Below are 12,221 nucleotides of genomic sequence, written 5' to 3'. Positions count from 1 at the left end.
TTTACTAAAAGTACTTATTAAAAAGAGGACATCTCCTTAATAGGAACTTATAGGCCTTTATTGATAGGGATGGGGATATTCTGATTTCTTTATATCCAAGAGGGTAAAATGTTCTTACATTATCAGCCAGCATCAAAGCTCCAGCCTCAATGACAAACTCATGAGATTCTTCATCTCTCACAACAGCTGCTGTTAAGCCAGCAGCACTGGATGCTTTGCCACTGGTATAGACAGCTCTGGGACTGAATTCCTCCACGTGCCTGTTCAAGGTTATCATATTCATTAATATATGACTACAAAGCAACCTTTTCAGGATTATCAGCTGGTTATGGCTTATGTCAAGTAAGAATTTAAATTTCTAAAAGAACATTTGAAAGAGGCATTAAGAAAAAAAGCAATTCATAAAGACACATGCCATAGACCAAGAGAAAGCCTTTTCTCCCTTGGTCTTTTAAATAGGTCAAATCCATTCCTGTTAAAGGAAGATGAAGTTCATACATGGCAAAAACAATGATAAACAGTTCAGCAAAAATGATCTATTAGAAGGCCCTGCACTTAAAATGAAAACAAACAAAAAACAAAACAAAACAAACAAACAACAACTACAACAAAAAAAAGAAAAGAAAACAAAACAAGATGGGACATTTATTCCAAAAAGGCAAGGCTGGTTTAACATCTAAGAATCAATAACATGCCATATTAAAAAATGATAAGAACCACCTTAACAGATGCAGAAAAAGCATGTCAAAAAATCTAACAGCCATCATGATAAAAACTCAACTAACTAGAAGAGACTTTCCCTCAATCTGGTAAAGGGCATCTATGAAAACCCACAGCTAACGTCATACATAATGGTAAAAGGCTGAATGCTTTCCCCCTAAGAGCAGGAACAAGACTTAGGGGTCTGCTCTTGCCACTTCTATTCAACATTATACTGAAAGGTTCAGCCAGGGCAACTAGGCAAGAAAAAGTCACCCAGATTTGAAAGAAACAACAACTATCACCATTTGCAGTTAACATGATCTTGTCGACAGAAAATCCTATGAAATCCACTATAACAGAACTAATAAGTCAGTTCTTGCGATGCTGCAAGATAAAAGATCAATAATTGTATTTCTACACACTTGCAATAAACAACCCAAAAATTTAACTAAGAAAACAGTTCCATTTACAATAGCATCAAAAAGAATAAAATACTTAGAAATAAGTTTAATAAAAGAAGAGCAAGCTTATACCCTGAAAACTACAAAACATTATTGAAAGAAATTAAAGAAGACCAAGATATCCCATGTTAATGGATCAAAAGACTTAATATTGTTAAAAAGCAAACAGTCGTGTACAATACTGTTCAGAGGCAACACTGCAGTACATCTTTCTGTGGTGGTGGTGGGAGAGGTGGGAGGCAGGGGCAGAGGAAATGAGAAAAAAAGAGAATTCTCTTAACACAGGACTATTACCTTCAAATCTAGAACTCAGTCCCTGATATACTTGAAGGAAATAGTATTTAATTATAAAACTTCAACTAAAAATGTTTCAGCTTCTAGAACATTTCCATGTTAAAAATTTCCCAGACAAATAAAGGAAAGGCAGCTTGATATAGTATGAAGAGTACATGCTTGGCAGTCAAAATGCTAAGTTCTAATATTCATGGCTTAGAGGCACTTGTCAGCTCTATGCAGTTAGGCAAATCACTGAGGCTCAGAGAAGTTTTGATTGCCTCCCTAAAAGAAAAGAATAATATTACATGCCTGTCTGGATGCTGGTAGGATAAGACATAACACACACACACACACACACACACACACACACAGCACCAAGAACACAGCAAGTTCTCAAAAACTGGTTGCTCTTATCTTGACCTCTAAGTTTCTTAAAAGTTTGAAAGTAAGCAAGTGTTTTATTATAGCTTTTAAAAATAAGCAAAAATTGCTGAAGTAGTACTCATACTGATAGGTTTAGCATAAAATGTCTCATCTTTATCACACTGTTTTTGGAAAGAGTGTCCTCTTTAAGAACCTTAAGGATGTTTGTATTCTTAATCTCAGCAATCCTATGCCTAGGAATTTACCCAAAGGAAAATAATAAAATAAAAACTTTTACACATTATGATGTTCACTGTATTTGACTATTAAAATAAATTACTGTTAAATTGTCTAATATCAGGCTAGGGGAATGATTTTGTAAATTATACCAACAAAAAACAACAATCATGAAAATAAAGAAACATGGAAAAATATTTAGGGTAAATTAAAATTATGCATGCTGTGACTTACAACCATGAAAATATATATTCATATATTTAAAGACTTTTACACAAAGATTAAAAAAATTCTATGTGGGACTGGAATTACAGACAATTTTTCCCTATTCCCCAAAATTGTAAAATGTTCTTACATTCTACTTAACAAATTAAGGTGTACTTAACTTAAGAGAGTTATATATTCAACAGTCATAATTTATACTCCTGCTCCGGTAAGGGCACACTGACTGCATTCTTGGTAGCACAGAAAGCCTGGAACTACGCATATTGTTTTCTCTGCTGTACTATCTCAGGCAAACACTTACTTGAGAAACTGGCTCTTAGCTGTACTTGGGTCACCAACAATGCAAACATTTATGTCCCCTCGAAGAGAGGTTCCTTCCCCTGTTGTCTTTGGAACACCACCAAAGAGCATCAGCAAGATACCCCGTTTTACTTCGTCATTGCCTGAAATGAAAATCCAAGGTATTTTTCAACATGAGGTTAAACAATTTCACAGGAAACTACAAAGGCATATTTACCAACCAAAAGAGCAGAGACCACTGAAGCAAAGCTAAGACTAGAGTAAAAATATCTGGTTCTTGTCCTGTGAATGTAAAGTCACCCAGTCACTGTCCTAATGTCTTCACCTAATCATAGATGGCAATGCTCTCCATTCTAAGAGCCTCTCCTTGTCCGTAAGTCCTACTTCCTAAACAAAGCCTTTCCCTATGTCACAGTCCTCAAATATCTCTCCCCATAAATAAACTATGTCCACTACAGCCTACCACATTTGCTAGTTCTTTCTAAAGGCAAGTCTTACAGCTCTACCAAGAGTTTGAGGAAATGGTCCATGACTTACTTCTTTTGTATTAGGTACAGTGACCCATGCTGAATATAAATACAAGCTAATTGAACTGATATGGATTAGATAAAATGCTGAATGTGTTACAGCTGCTCTGAGAACTGTTTATAAATGCAATATAAGAAGGAAATGCACAATTAAAAAAAAAGACAACACCAGATTTTTAGAAATGTGATACCAGAAGAAACATTTTTCTGTTTTAGTTATTATGACTTTCTGTGAATTCCATCAACAAAGTGCTAGGTACATTTATACAAAACACTCCTTAAAAGCAAAAAATTAAAAATCCAATCCAAAAACAAAATTTCTCTGACTCATAACCTATATGAAACAAATGTGTTGGAGGTGTGGTAGTTTTAAAATGGCCCACAAATTATTTGATAATCCGCTTTTCTAGATGGAGCTTAATTCTCCTCTCCTTAAGTGTGGCTGGGCTTAGCAACTTGCTTCCCACAAATAGCCAATGGTAGAAGTGAAGGTGTCTTAACTTCTGACACTAGGTCCTGAGAAGCACTTTGTTTCCTCCTTGCTCTGCTCTCTTGGATTGCAGGCTCTGGGGGAAGCCAGCTGCTGTGTTGTGAGGACACTGAACCAGCTCAATGGAAGAGACTCATGTGGCAAGGAACTGAGGCTTCCAGCTGACAACTAGCACTAACATAAGCAGTGAGTAAGCTCCCTTGTCAGTGGATTCTCCAGCCCAAGTCAAGCCTTCAGATGACTGCAGCTCCAGATGACGTCTTGGCTACAAACTCATCAAAGACTGAGCCGGAACCACCTAGCTAAGTCTCTCTCAAATTCTGACCTATAGACTGTATGAGATAACGTTTGTTGTTTCAAGCCATGAAGTTTTGGTATAATTTGTTATGTAGCAACAGTTTAATTTACGGGGGAATGGAGCAACATAAAATTCGACACCTACTCATTATAAGGGAGGACACTCTAAAATCCACAAAGGATTATTAACATAAAAGAATTTCAGTTCAATTTCATTGACCAAATATTTAAGCAGAAAAAAAGGTTAATCTTCAATGATTAAAAATGTATACCTAGGGACTTGCCTGGTGGTCCAATGCTTAAGAATCTGCCATCCAATGCAGGGGACGCGGGTTCAATCCCTGGTCAGGGAACTAAGATCCCACGTGCCGCAGTGCAACTAAGCCCGTGCACCACAACTAGAGAGCCTGGATACCACAACTACTGAGCCTGCATGCTCTAGAGCCCGTGTGCCACAACTAGAGAACCCACACGCACCACAACTAGAGAGAAGCCCATGCACCACAATGAAAGATCCTGCGTGCTGCAACTAAGACCCAATACAGGCAAATAAATAAACAAATAAATATTTGTAAAAATCCCAATAGCTTAAAAATATATATATATACCTAAGAGAAATACCCATAATCTTTTTTTTTAAAAAAGATGTTGGGGGTAGGAGTTTAATTAATTTATTTATTTTTGCTGTGTTGCATCTTCATTTCTGTGTGAGGGCTTTCTCTAGTTGTGGCAAGTGGGGCCACTCTTCATCGTGGTGCACGGGCCTCTCACTATGGCGGCCTCTCTTGTTGCGGAGCACAGGCTCCAGACGCGCAGACTCAGTAGTTGTGGCTCACGGGCCTAGTTGCTCCGCAGCATGTGGAATCCTCCCAGACCAGGGCTTGAACCCGTGTCCCCTGCATTAGCAGGCAGATTCTCAACCACTGCGCCACCAGGGAAGCCCCAAGTACCCATAATCTTATGAATTCTTGCCATAACTCCAACTGAATGTGGAAGATAAGGATGGAAAAAACAAGGGTAAAGCATGAGGCCTGAAAATTTAGTCAAATCCTCAACACACAAGGGGATTTAATGAAGTGAGCAGCTAGTAACCAAGAGCTAAGAAAATACGAAGAAACCACAAACTATAGGCATAGTAATATAGCCAAAAAACATCAAGAAATCTCTCTCCACCATGAAAACTAAAAAGAAAAATAAGATTAGGATATTAATCTGGCATATTAGAGTATACTTAAGTGCAGTTCTATCCTAAAGCCAGAAAAAAAGAAGACTAAATGACCTTTTTTTTTTTTAAAAAAAAAAACTGTGGTAGAGGGCTTCCCTGGTGGCGCAGTGGTTAAGAATCCGCCTGCCAATGCAGGGGACACGGGTTTGAGCCCTGGTCTAGGAAGATCCCACATGCTGTAGAGCAACCAAGACTGTGTGCCACAACTGCTGAGCCTGCACTCTGGAGCCCGCGAGCCACAACTACTGAGCCTCTGTTCCACAACTACTGAAGCGCGTGTGCCTAGAGCCCGTGCTCCGCAAAAAGAGAAGCCACCGCAATGAGAAGCCCGCGTGCCACAACTAGAGAAAGCCTGCACATAGCAATGAAGACCCAACGCAGCCAAAAATAAATAAATAATAAAAATTTTAAAAAACTGTGGTAGAGTGACGAGGGCTCGGCGATGGCCGCCCTGCAGGCGCACAAACGGCTGTTGGGAGGCTGCTGTGTGGCAGCCGCTGAGGCCTTCTCTGTCTGAGCCACGGTTCCTGAGTCTGGGGTCCCGTTTCCCGGAACCTTCAGATTTAAAGTACTACATGAAAATGAAAAGAAAGGTGGTGTACGCTGCCGGCAAGCTGAGATTGGGTCCTAATGGGGAAGCCTTCATTTTAAAGGAAGATTATGAAAGAAGATGAAAACTAAGATTGCTACAGGTTTGAGAACAAGAAAGAGATATTGCTTTACAAATAAGAGAAGATATAAAACAGAGGAGAAATCAGCAACTCACTCGTTTGGCAGAAGAACTAAGGACAGAATGGGAGGAATCACAAACTCAGAAAATAAAGACTTGGAAAAACTGTATTTGGCAAGTTTAAGAAATATGGGAGAGGGGCATCAACAAGCCAAAGAAAATGTAAGTGAGCACTTATTTGACTACCTGCCTGTGGTAGTGATACTTGTTAAAAGTAGATTACAGTTGTTAGACACTTATAAAAATGTTTTCATGGGCTTCCCTGGTGGCACAGTGGTTGAGAGTCCGCCTGCCAATGTAGGGGACACAGGTTCATGCCCCGGTCCGGGAAATCCCACATGCCGTGGAGCGGCTGGGCCCATGAGCCATGGCCGCTGAGCCTGCGCGTCCGGAGCCTGTGCTCCAAAACAGGAGAGGCCACAGCAGTGAGAGGCCCGCGTACCACAAAAAAAAAAAAAAAAAAAAAAAAAGTTTTCATGTATAGAATTTGCTGCGGGCAGTCCGAACTTTTTTGTAAATTTAATATAATTTAAGAATTCTGCTAGGTTCATTTCCTAGTAAGAGTCATGTCAAGAATAATCTATTTCCAATGATGTTTAAGTTAACATTATTCTCTAACAAATTTATGGTTACCAAAGGGGGAAGGTGGGGGGGATAAATTAGGAAGTTGGGATTAATATATACACAGTACTATATATAAAATAGATAACCAACAATGACCTAGTGGATAGCACAGGAAACTATACTCAATATTTTGTAATAACCTATAAAGGAAAAGAATCTGAACAAGAAAATATATATGTATATAACTGAATCACTGTGCTGTATACCTGAAACTAACACAACATTGTAAATAACTATACTTCAATTAAAAAAACCAAACATTATTCTCTTCCAGTCCTTAACTATCTGTGTAAATAAAATAGTAACCTTCAGGAAAAAAAAATTGTGGTAAAATATACACAACTTTTAAGTGGTCCAGTGGAATTAAGTACATTCATTATCTTTTATAACCATCACCCCTATCCATTTCTAGAACTTTTCATCACCCCAAACAGAAACTCTATCCATTAAACAACAATTCCCTATTTCCCTCCTCACCAGGTAACCTCTTTCTACTTTCTTTCTCTGTGAATTTACCTGTTTTAAGTACCTCATTTTAAGTGGAATTGTATAATATCTGTCCTTTTATAAATGACTTTTTAAAACCCCTTCTAAACCCACTAAAAAACTTTCATAATCTGACTTTTGTGTTTTAAGAAGTCACATGTTGCTGTTTTTATAATCATTATTTTGATTTCAAGTTTATGCCACAAATGGATAGAACTCTTACCATGTATAGTAGGGAACAGGCTTGTACAAAGATTGTGGTATAGATTTTTATCTTGACTCATTTCAAACACTTTCTCCCACTCCTTCACAGTCATTTGGTTCTTAATGCTCTCAGCTGTCTGTTCCTCATCTCGGAGCTCTTTTCCTCCGAACTGAGGGGTGGAGAAGAAAGGAAAAAAACAGTAGTATAGAAACAGTCAAAATAATGTGAAAGAGAAGAAACATCACCACAAACGAAATATAGCCTGGGAGGTCAACTTCAGAATCTGCTGACTGTAAAGGTTTTTAAAAAAAATCTCCTAACCAGTATGGCCTAAGTTAAGATACTGAAAAGCTTGTCATTTGTCCAGTGATTTAAAAAAAACAAAAAAAGCTATCACTATTGTTTTGTATTGCTATCTAAATGAATCTAGATGCTCATGAGATGAGCCATAATAAAATGTTAATCACTGATATGAAGATGAAAATGAAGAAACAGTATATTATGTTCACCACTCATTTTCCAAACTTTTCCTCACTGCTTTCCCCTCCTGGAACAAAATCAAGCTCTGAAGAACTACAATACCTGGGGTCGATCACTCTCAGAAACAGCAGTATACTGTACTTCCCAGATAACTAAATTTTTCTACTTGTACTTTCTCGAGGAGCATGACAGAGGAACTTTAACAATTAAAAACAGAAAAACAAAAACAGAAAAACCACTGTGAATAATAATAGTACCAATGCTCTTAAAGCATTGAGCTCTTATGTACAAAAATAAATAAGACTTTTCCTTAAGATCAGGAAGACAGACATGAAAAAATCTGGTTTTAAAACTAAAGAACAAATCTCAACCCAACTCCGTCTTTAACACTGAGTTTGCGGCAGCCTCAGGGGATGCCTTTCTTAAGCTCTGCCATTCTACTAAGAAGACTCACCCTCGGGTTGGTTGGTGCAACACAACAGGCAAGAAAGACCAGCCTGTATGAAAGATCCCTAACACCAAGTGCCCGGAGCCCTCGAATGCCTTCTGTCTCATATCCATCAACACCACTGACACGGTAATTAGTTTCTGCACGTGCTCCTGAAACAATGAATGATAGACTGTTTCACAGCTCAAATACTGAAGGTGCTGAGAATCAAAACTGCTCAGATAAATGAAACCTATAAATGCAAAAATTTCATTTAGGCTTTGAAATTCTTCAGAACAGTAGCTTTTATAGCAAACCAATTTGTTTTTACTCTCATGATAGTTCCTTGCTCACCCTCTGATTGGTAGCCAAAAATAAGACAAGGAAGACGCAAGAAGCTAGATACTCTGCAGTTCAGGTAACTGAGAATTTGTTAAATTTGAGCCACAGATTACTGACCTGGTATGCTAAGCTTAGACACGTCAGGCACAACAATCAGCGTCCCTGTAAAGTCACACTTGTCACCAGCTTGAGCTGACTCCACAGCTTCAGCCCTCAAGATCACTTCTAAACTGCGAGGGATACTCCCTCGAGGAAGCTCAGCTTGAGTCTCTTGAATACGAACCTGTAACAAAGACAAATAAATTGCCAAGGATGAGAAGAGATCTATTTCAAATGCCATGCAATCTAAATTAAATGCCACAAATATCGACATATCCTAAATTATCTTACTAGTTTGCAGACTTCTGACATGTGCCAACATTCATCTTAAAAATTCTCTACCATAAAACTTTCAATTTGGTAAGAGATTACATCTACTTAAAAACTTCAAGTTCACTTTTATTCTCATTAAACAACATGTATTTTTTTCTTTGTTCAAACTGACTTTAAATAATTGTTCTGTGTTCCATCTTCCTCTAAATTGTCAGGGAAATTTTATGAAAAATATCACATCTTTTATACCCTCCACCTCAACACAACTGTTAACATTACTTAAGACACACATATTTTTACTATATTATTTGAAAGAAGTTGCAAAAATCAAGATACTTCACCCCTAAATATTTTAGCACTCACCTCTTAAGAATAAAGACAATCTCCTATGTAACCACAATACCATCAATCACACCAAGAGATTTAAATATTTAATTCCATAATGACTTCTTTATCTAGTCCGTCTTCAAATTTCCCCAGTTGTCAAGAATGTCCTTTATTACAGCTGTTTTCTTCCCCCCAAACCAAGACCCAACCTAAATTCATATTTTGTATTTGGTTGTTATATCATGTTCTTTATCAAATATAAAGCATCTTTTACCCAAAGTTGCTGGTAAGAACACGTTTCCTATAAACCAAGTATCAGAATAAAACAAGAAAACTAAGTAAGGACTAAAAACTGAATTTAATATAAATTATTTATTTTAGTCTGGTACTCATTCTCCAGTGCTTGAGCTGCTGCAGCTTTTCTCTTTGCATATATCAGAGTTACTAAGCCCTGAAAAGCTTTAGCCCCTTCATTCTTACTGTTACCATCCAACTCTTGCCCAGTTACTACAACTGCCTATTAGTCTCTTGTTAAATACCACACACAGTTGTCTCATTAATCTTCCTTTAAAATTCCCATCATCTGAAAACTTATCCCCTTGCTTATCAAGATAGGTCCAAGCTTCTCAATCTGAGATTTAAGGCTCCAAGTACTTCCATGCCTCATACCAAATCATCTCTCAGATGATCTCCAATTTGGTTCCTCTACTTTAATCATGATAATCCTCATTGCTATTGACAAGCATGTCCATTTTCACCTGTCCTTTTATTTATGCCTTCCTCCCTCCTAACCACCAACTCCAAGTCTTACACCAACAAGTCTCTACTTCTGCAAAAATTTTCCTAACTCTAGCTTGTAATAATAACAGTAATAATAATGGTTACTGTTTATTCTTTGACAAATACATTTTATTTGCCTGAAGGAGCTTCCAATCCAAGTTATTAATGGTTAGAACACATATACTGATAATTGAAATTTGCATTACAAATTTTTAGCTTAAATCTGTAGTCACACTTGATGAACCTTGACTTACATAAAAACTGAGTTTAACATTGCCTAAGTAAGCTTATAATAATAATTACAAGTGCCTAGAAGTGAATTATTAGCATAGGCTGAATCTGACCTAAAAAGAAATTAATAAGCACCTTTTGAAAATCAACGAATCTCGATTTATTTGTATCCAGCAGGAATCTCCTTCTGTTGGCACAAACTGGGTTTCGGCAGATGTTTGGCTGTGTGTATCTGAACTGCTGTTCTACATCCTTGATCACTGTCTGACAGTCCAAGCACAGGAAAGTTCCGCTCACAAGCTCTGGATGAACTGGGTGAGTCCGTACCACCTGCCCACTGATGCGAGTGAGCAAACCAATTCTGGATGAGTTGAGTTCTCGAATTCTGTTTAAAGACAGATATTGCATTAGTAAATATTCATTTTCAAACTAAAAATTTTCACTTTTAATGAGAGGATATTCAATGATAATTTATGCTTAAAATAACAACAAAATAAGAGACAAGGTATTCTTTGGACTCTCCTACAAGAATAATTTAGTCAACATGCCCATTCCTGAAGTATAATGTACATGCATCCACAACAAAATACATAAATGAATAAATAAGAAAAACTAAGTAAAGGACATGAAAGAAATGCAATTATAAAACAGAATGATCCCATTTTTGTTTTATATGCAAATATATTTTTTTCTTACCTACATTTCTAAATAAGCATTTTCACAGTAAAGTTATCCTTGGGAAAAATTATCACAGGAAAATTTTTTTTTCTGAACTTGAAGGTTTAGAAAACACTGTATTTCACAAACCCATTTTATATTAAATAACTTGGTAATTTTATAAGTAATTTTAGTAGTTTAAGTTTTCAAAATATCACTTCAATTTCCTCCAACAAATTTATTCTTTAAATAACTGCTAAAGAGGAAACAGTTTAAAAGCTATGCTATTTAAGCTCTTGACAATTCATTAATTTTTGTGACTGTTCTCAGTTTTCATATTTTCTCACTAATTTTTCACCTCAACATCCCTTAAAAGGTGCCCTAAAATACTATAATCCCCAGAAATTGCTTCACTTAACATACTTCCCATCCCATTTTCCTGGGAATACATATTTTCCAAAACTAAATCTTCTGGATAACTGGATATAACTCTTTATAGACCTGGATATAACTCTTTATAGACCTGAGACTACAACCTTCTGAGCTTTCTGACAATTAAGTGATGCCTATACTATTTGGGGAATTTTTTTTTTCAAGGAAGGGTTTCTTACTTGTGTCTGGTAGGAAGATCTTGGAATGCAACATAAAAATCCTTGGCAAGAGGGATCTCTTTACGGTCTTTGACAAAGGTTTTCAAGGCCCGACATAGGTAAGGGTAAACTCTGAAAAACAAACAAAAAGTAAATCAACTGACAACTTCAAGAGGCTTACCAAGGGCTCCTTCCCCTTATGCTTCCCAACAGCTAAAACTAAGGAATTTCATCTGGTTACAACCAAGCTTTAGAATTTAACTCTGTGGGACACTTCTATCATCTGATCCAGGTTTAGAGCATCTTCAATCCTCTCCTATTCCACCATAAATATATCTAAGACAACAGAAACACCAAAGATAAAATGCTGCTCCTGAAAACCTATTATTTTTAAATAATCATTTAGCATGCACACAGCAGGTCACTCCTCTGTCCAAGATGACTCTACTTGAACCACGTAGGCAGTATACTACCTAGCAAGGCAGCCTCCCACTTGTCAAGGCCTACTATTTTCTTCCAGGTTTTATTCTTGATTGATAGGAAGTAGATAAGGGCAGGGAAGGAATTTGTGTACTGATTTGAGAGCAAGTTGGCAGAAACGTTTCACTTGACTGGTTAGATGGAAGTGTGCATGTTCTCTTAAGTTTTAAATAGCTGAGGCAGCTTGGTTTAAGTGGTAGGTTCTGGAAGTCCTCTGAAAAATCAGCTACTTTCAGGAGACAAAACTGCGGCACGGTCTGTGCATGAGGTACAGGCACAGGTGTTTCCACCATCAGCCCTGATTTTCTACTTCCCTCTCACTTGTCAGTACAACTTTTCCTGCTACATACTATCACAATAAACTCTGCTGCTTATCCCTCTAACCGT

At 37.3% G+C, this 12,221-nt stretch overlaps 1 protein-coding gene across 3 annotated transcripts in view; it reads right to left on the bottom strand.

Annotated features, from left to right (window-relative positions):
• The window catches only part of MCM6 (minichromosome maintenance complex component 6), a 45,085-nt gene that overhangs the window by 21,934 nt on the left and 10,930 nt on the right, over nucleotides 1–12,221 (bottom strand). For all 3 annotated transcript variants that reach the window (XM_032637883.1, XM_032637885.1, XM_032637884.1), the window contains exons 3-9: nucleotides 11,376–11,486; nucleotides 10,243–10,492; nucleotides 8,515–8,680; nucleotides 8,083–8,228; nucleotides 7,167–7,317; nucleotides 2,566–2,707; nucleotides 119–260 (exon numbers count right to left, since the gene is read on the bottom strand). In XM_032637883.1, the coding sequence (XP_032493774.1) occupies nucleotides 119–260; nucleotides 2,566–2,707; nucleotides 7,167–7,317; nucleotides 8,083–8,228; nucleotides 8,515–8,680; nucleotides 10,243–10,492; nucleotides 11,376–11,486 (1,108 nt within the window). The remainder of the gene's footprint in view (nucleotides 1–118; nucleotides 261–2,565; nucleotides 2,708–7,166; nucleotides 7,318–8,082; nucleotides 8,229–8,514; nucleotides 8,681–10,242; nucleotides 10,493–11,375; nucleotides 11,487–12,221) is intronic.

This window comes from Phocoena sinus, chromosome 7, assembly GCF_008692025.1.
Source record: "Phocoena sinus isolate mPhoSin1 chromosome 7, mPhoSin1.pri, whole genome shotgun sequence".
Lineage (NCBI taxonomy): Eukaryota > Metazoa > Chordata > Mammalia > Artiodactyla > Phocoenidae > Phocoena > Phocoena sinus.
Note: the sequence above shows the minus strand (reverse complement) of the source record. Positions and strands in the feature narration are given on the sequence as shown.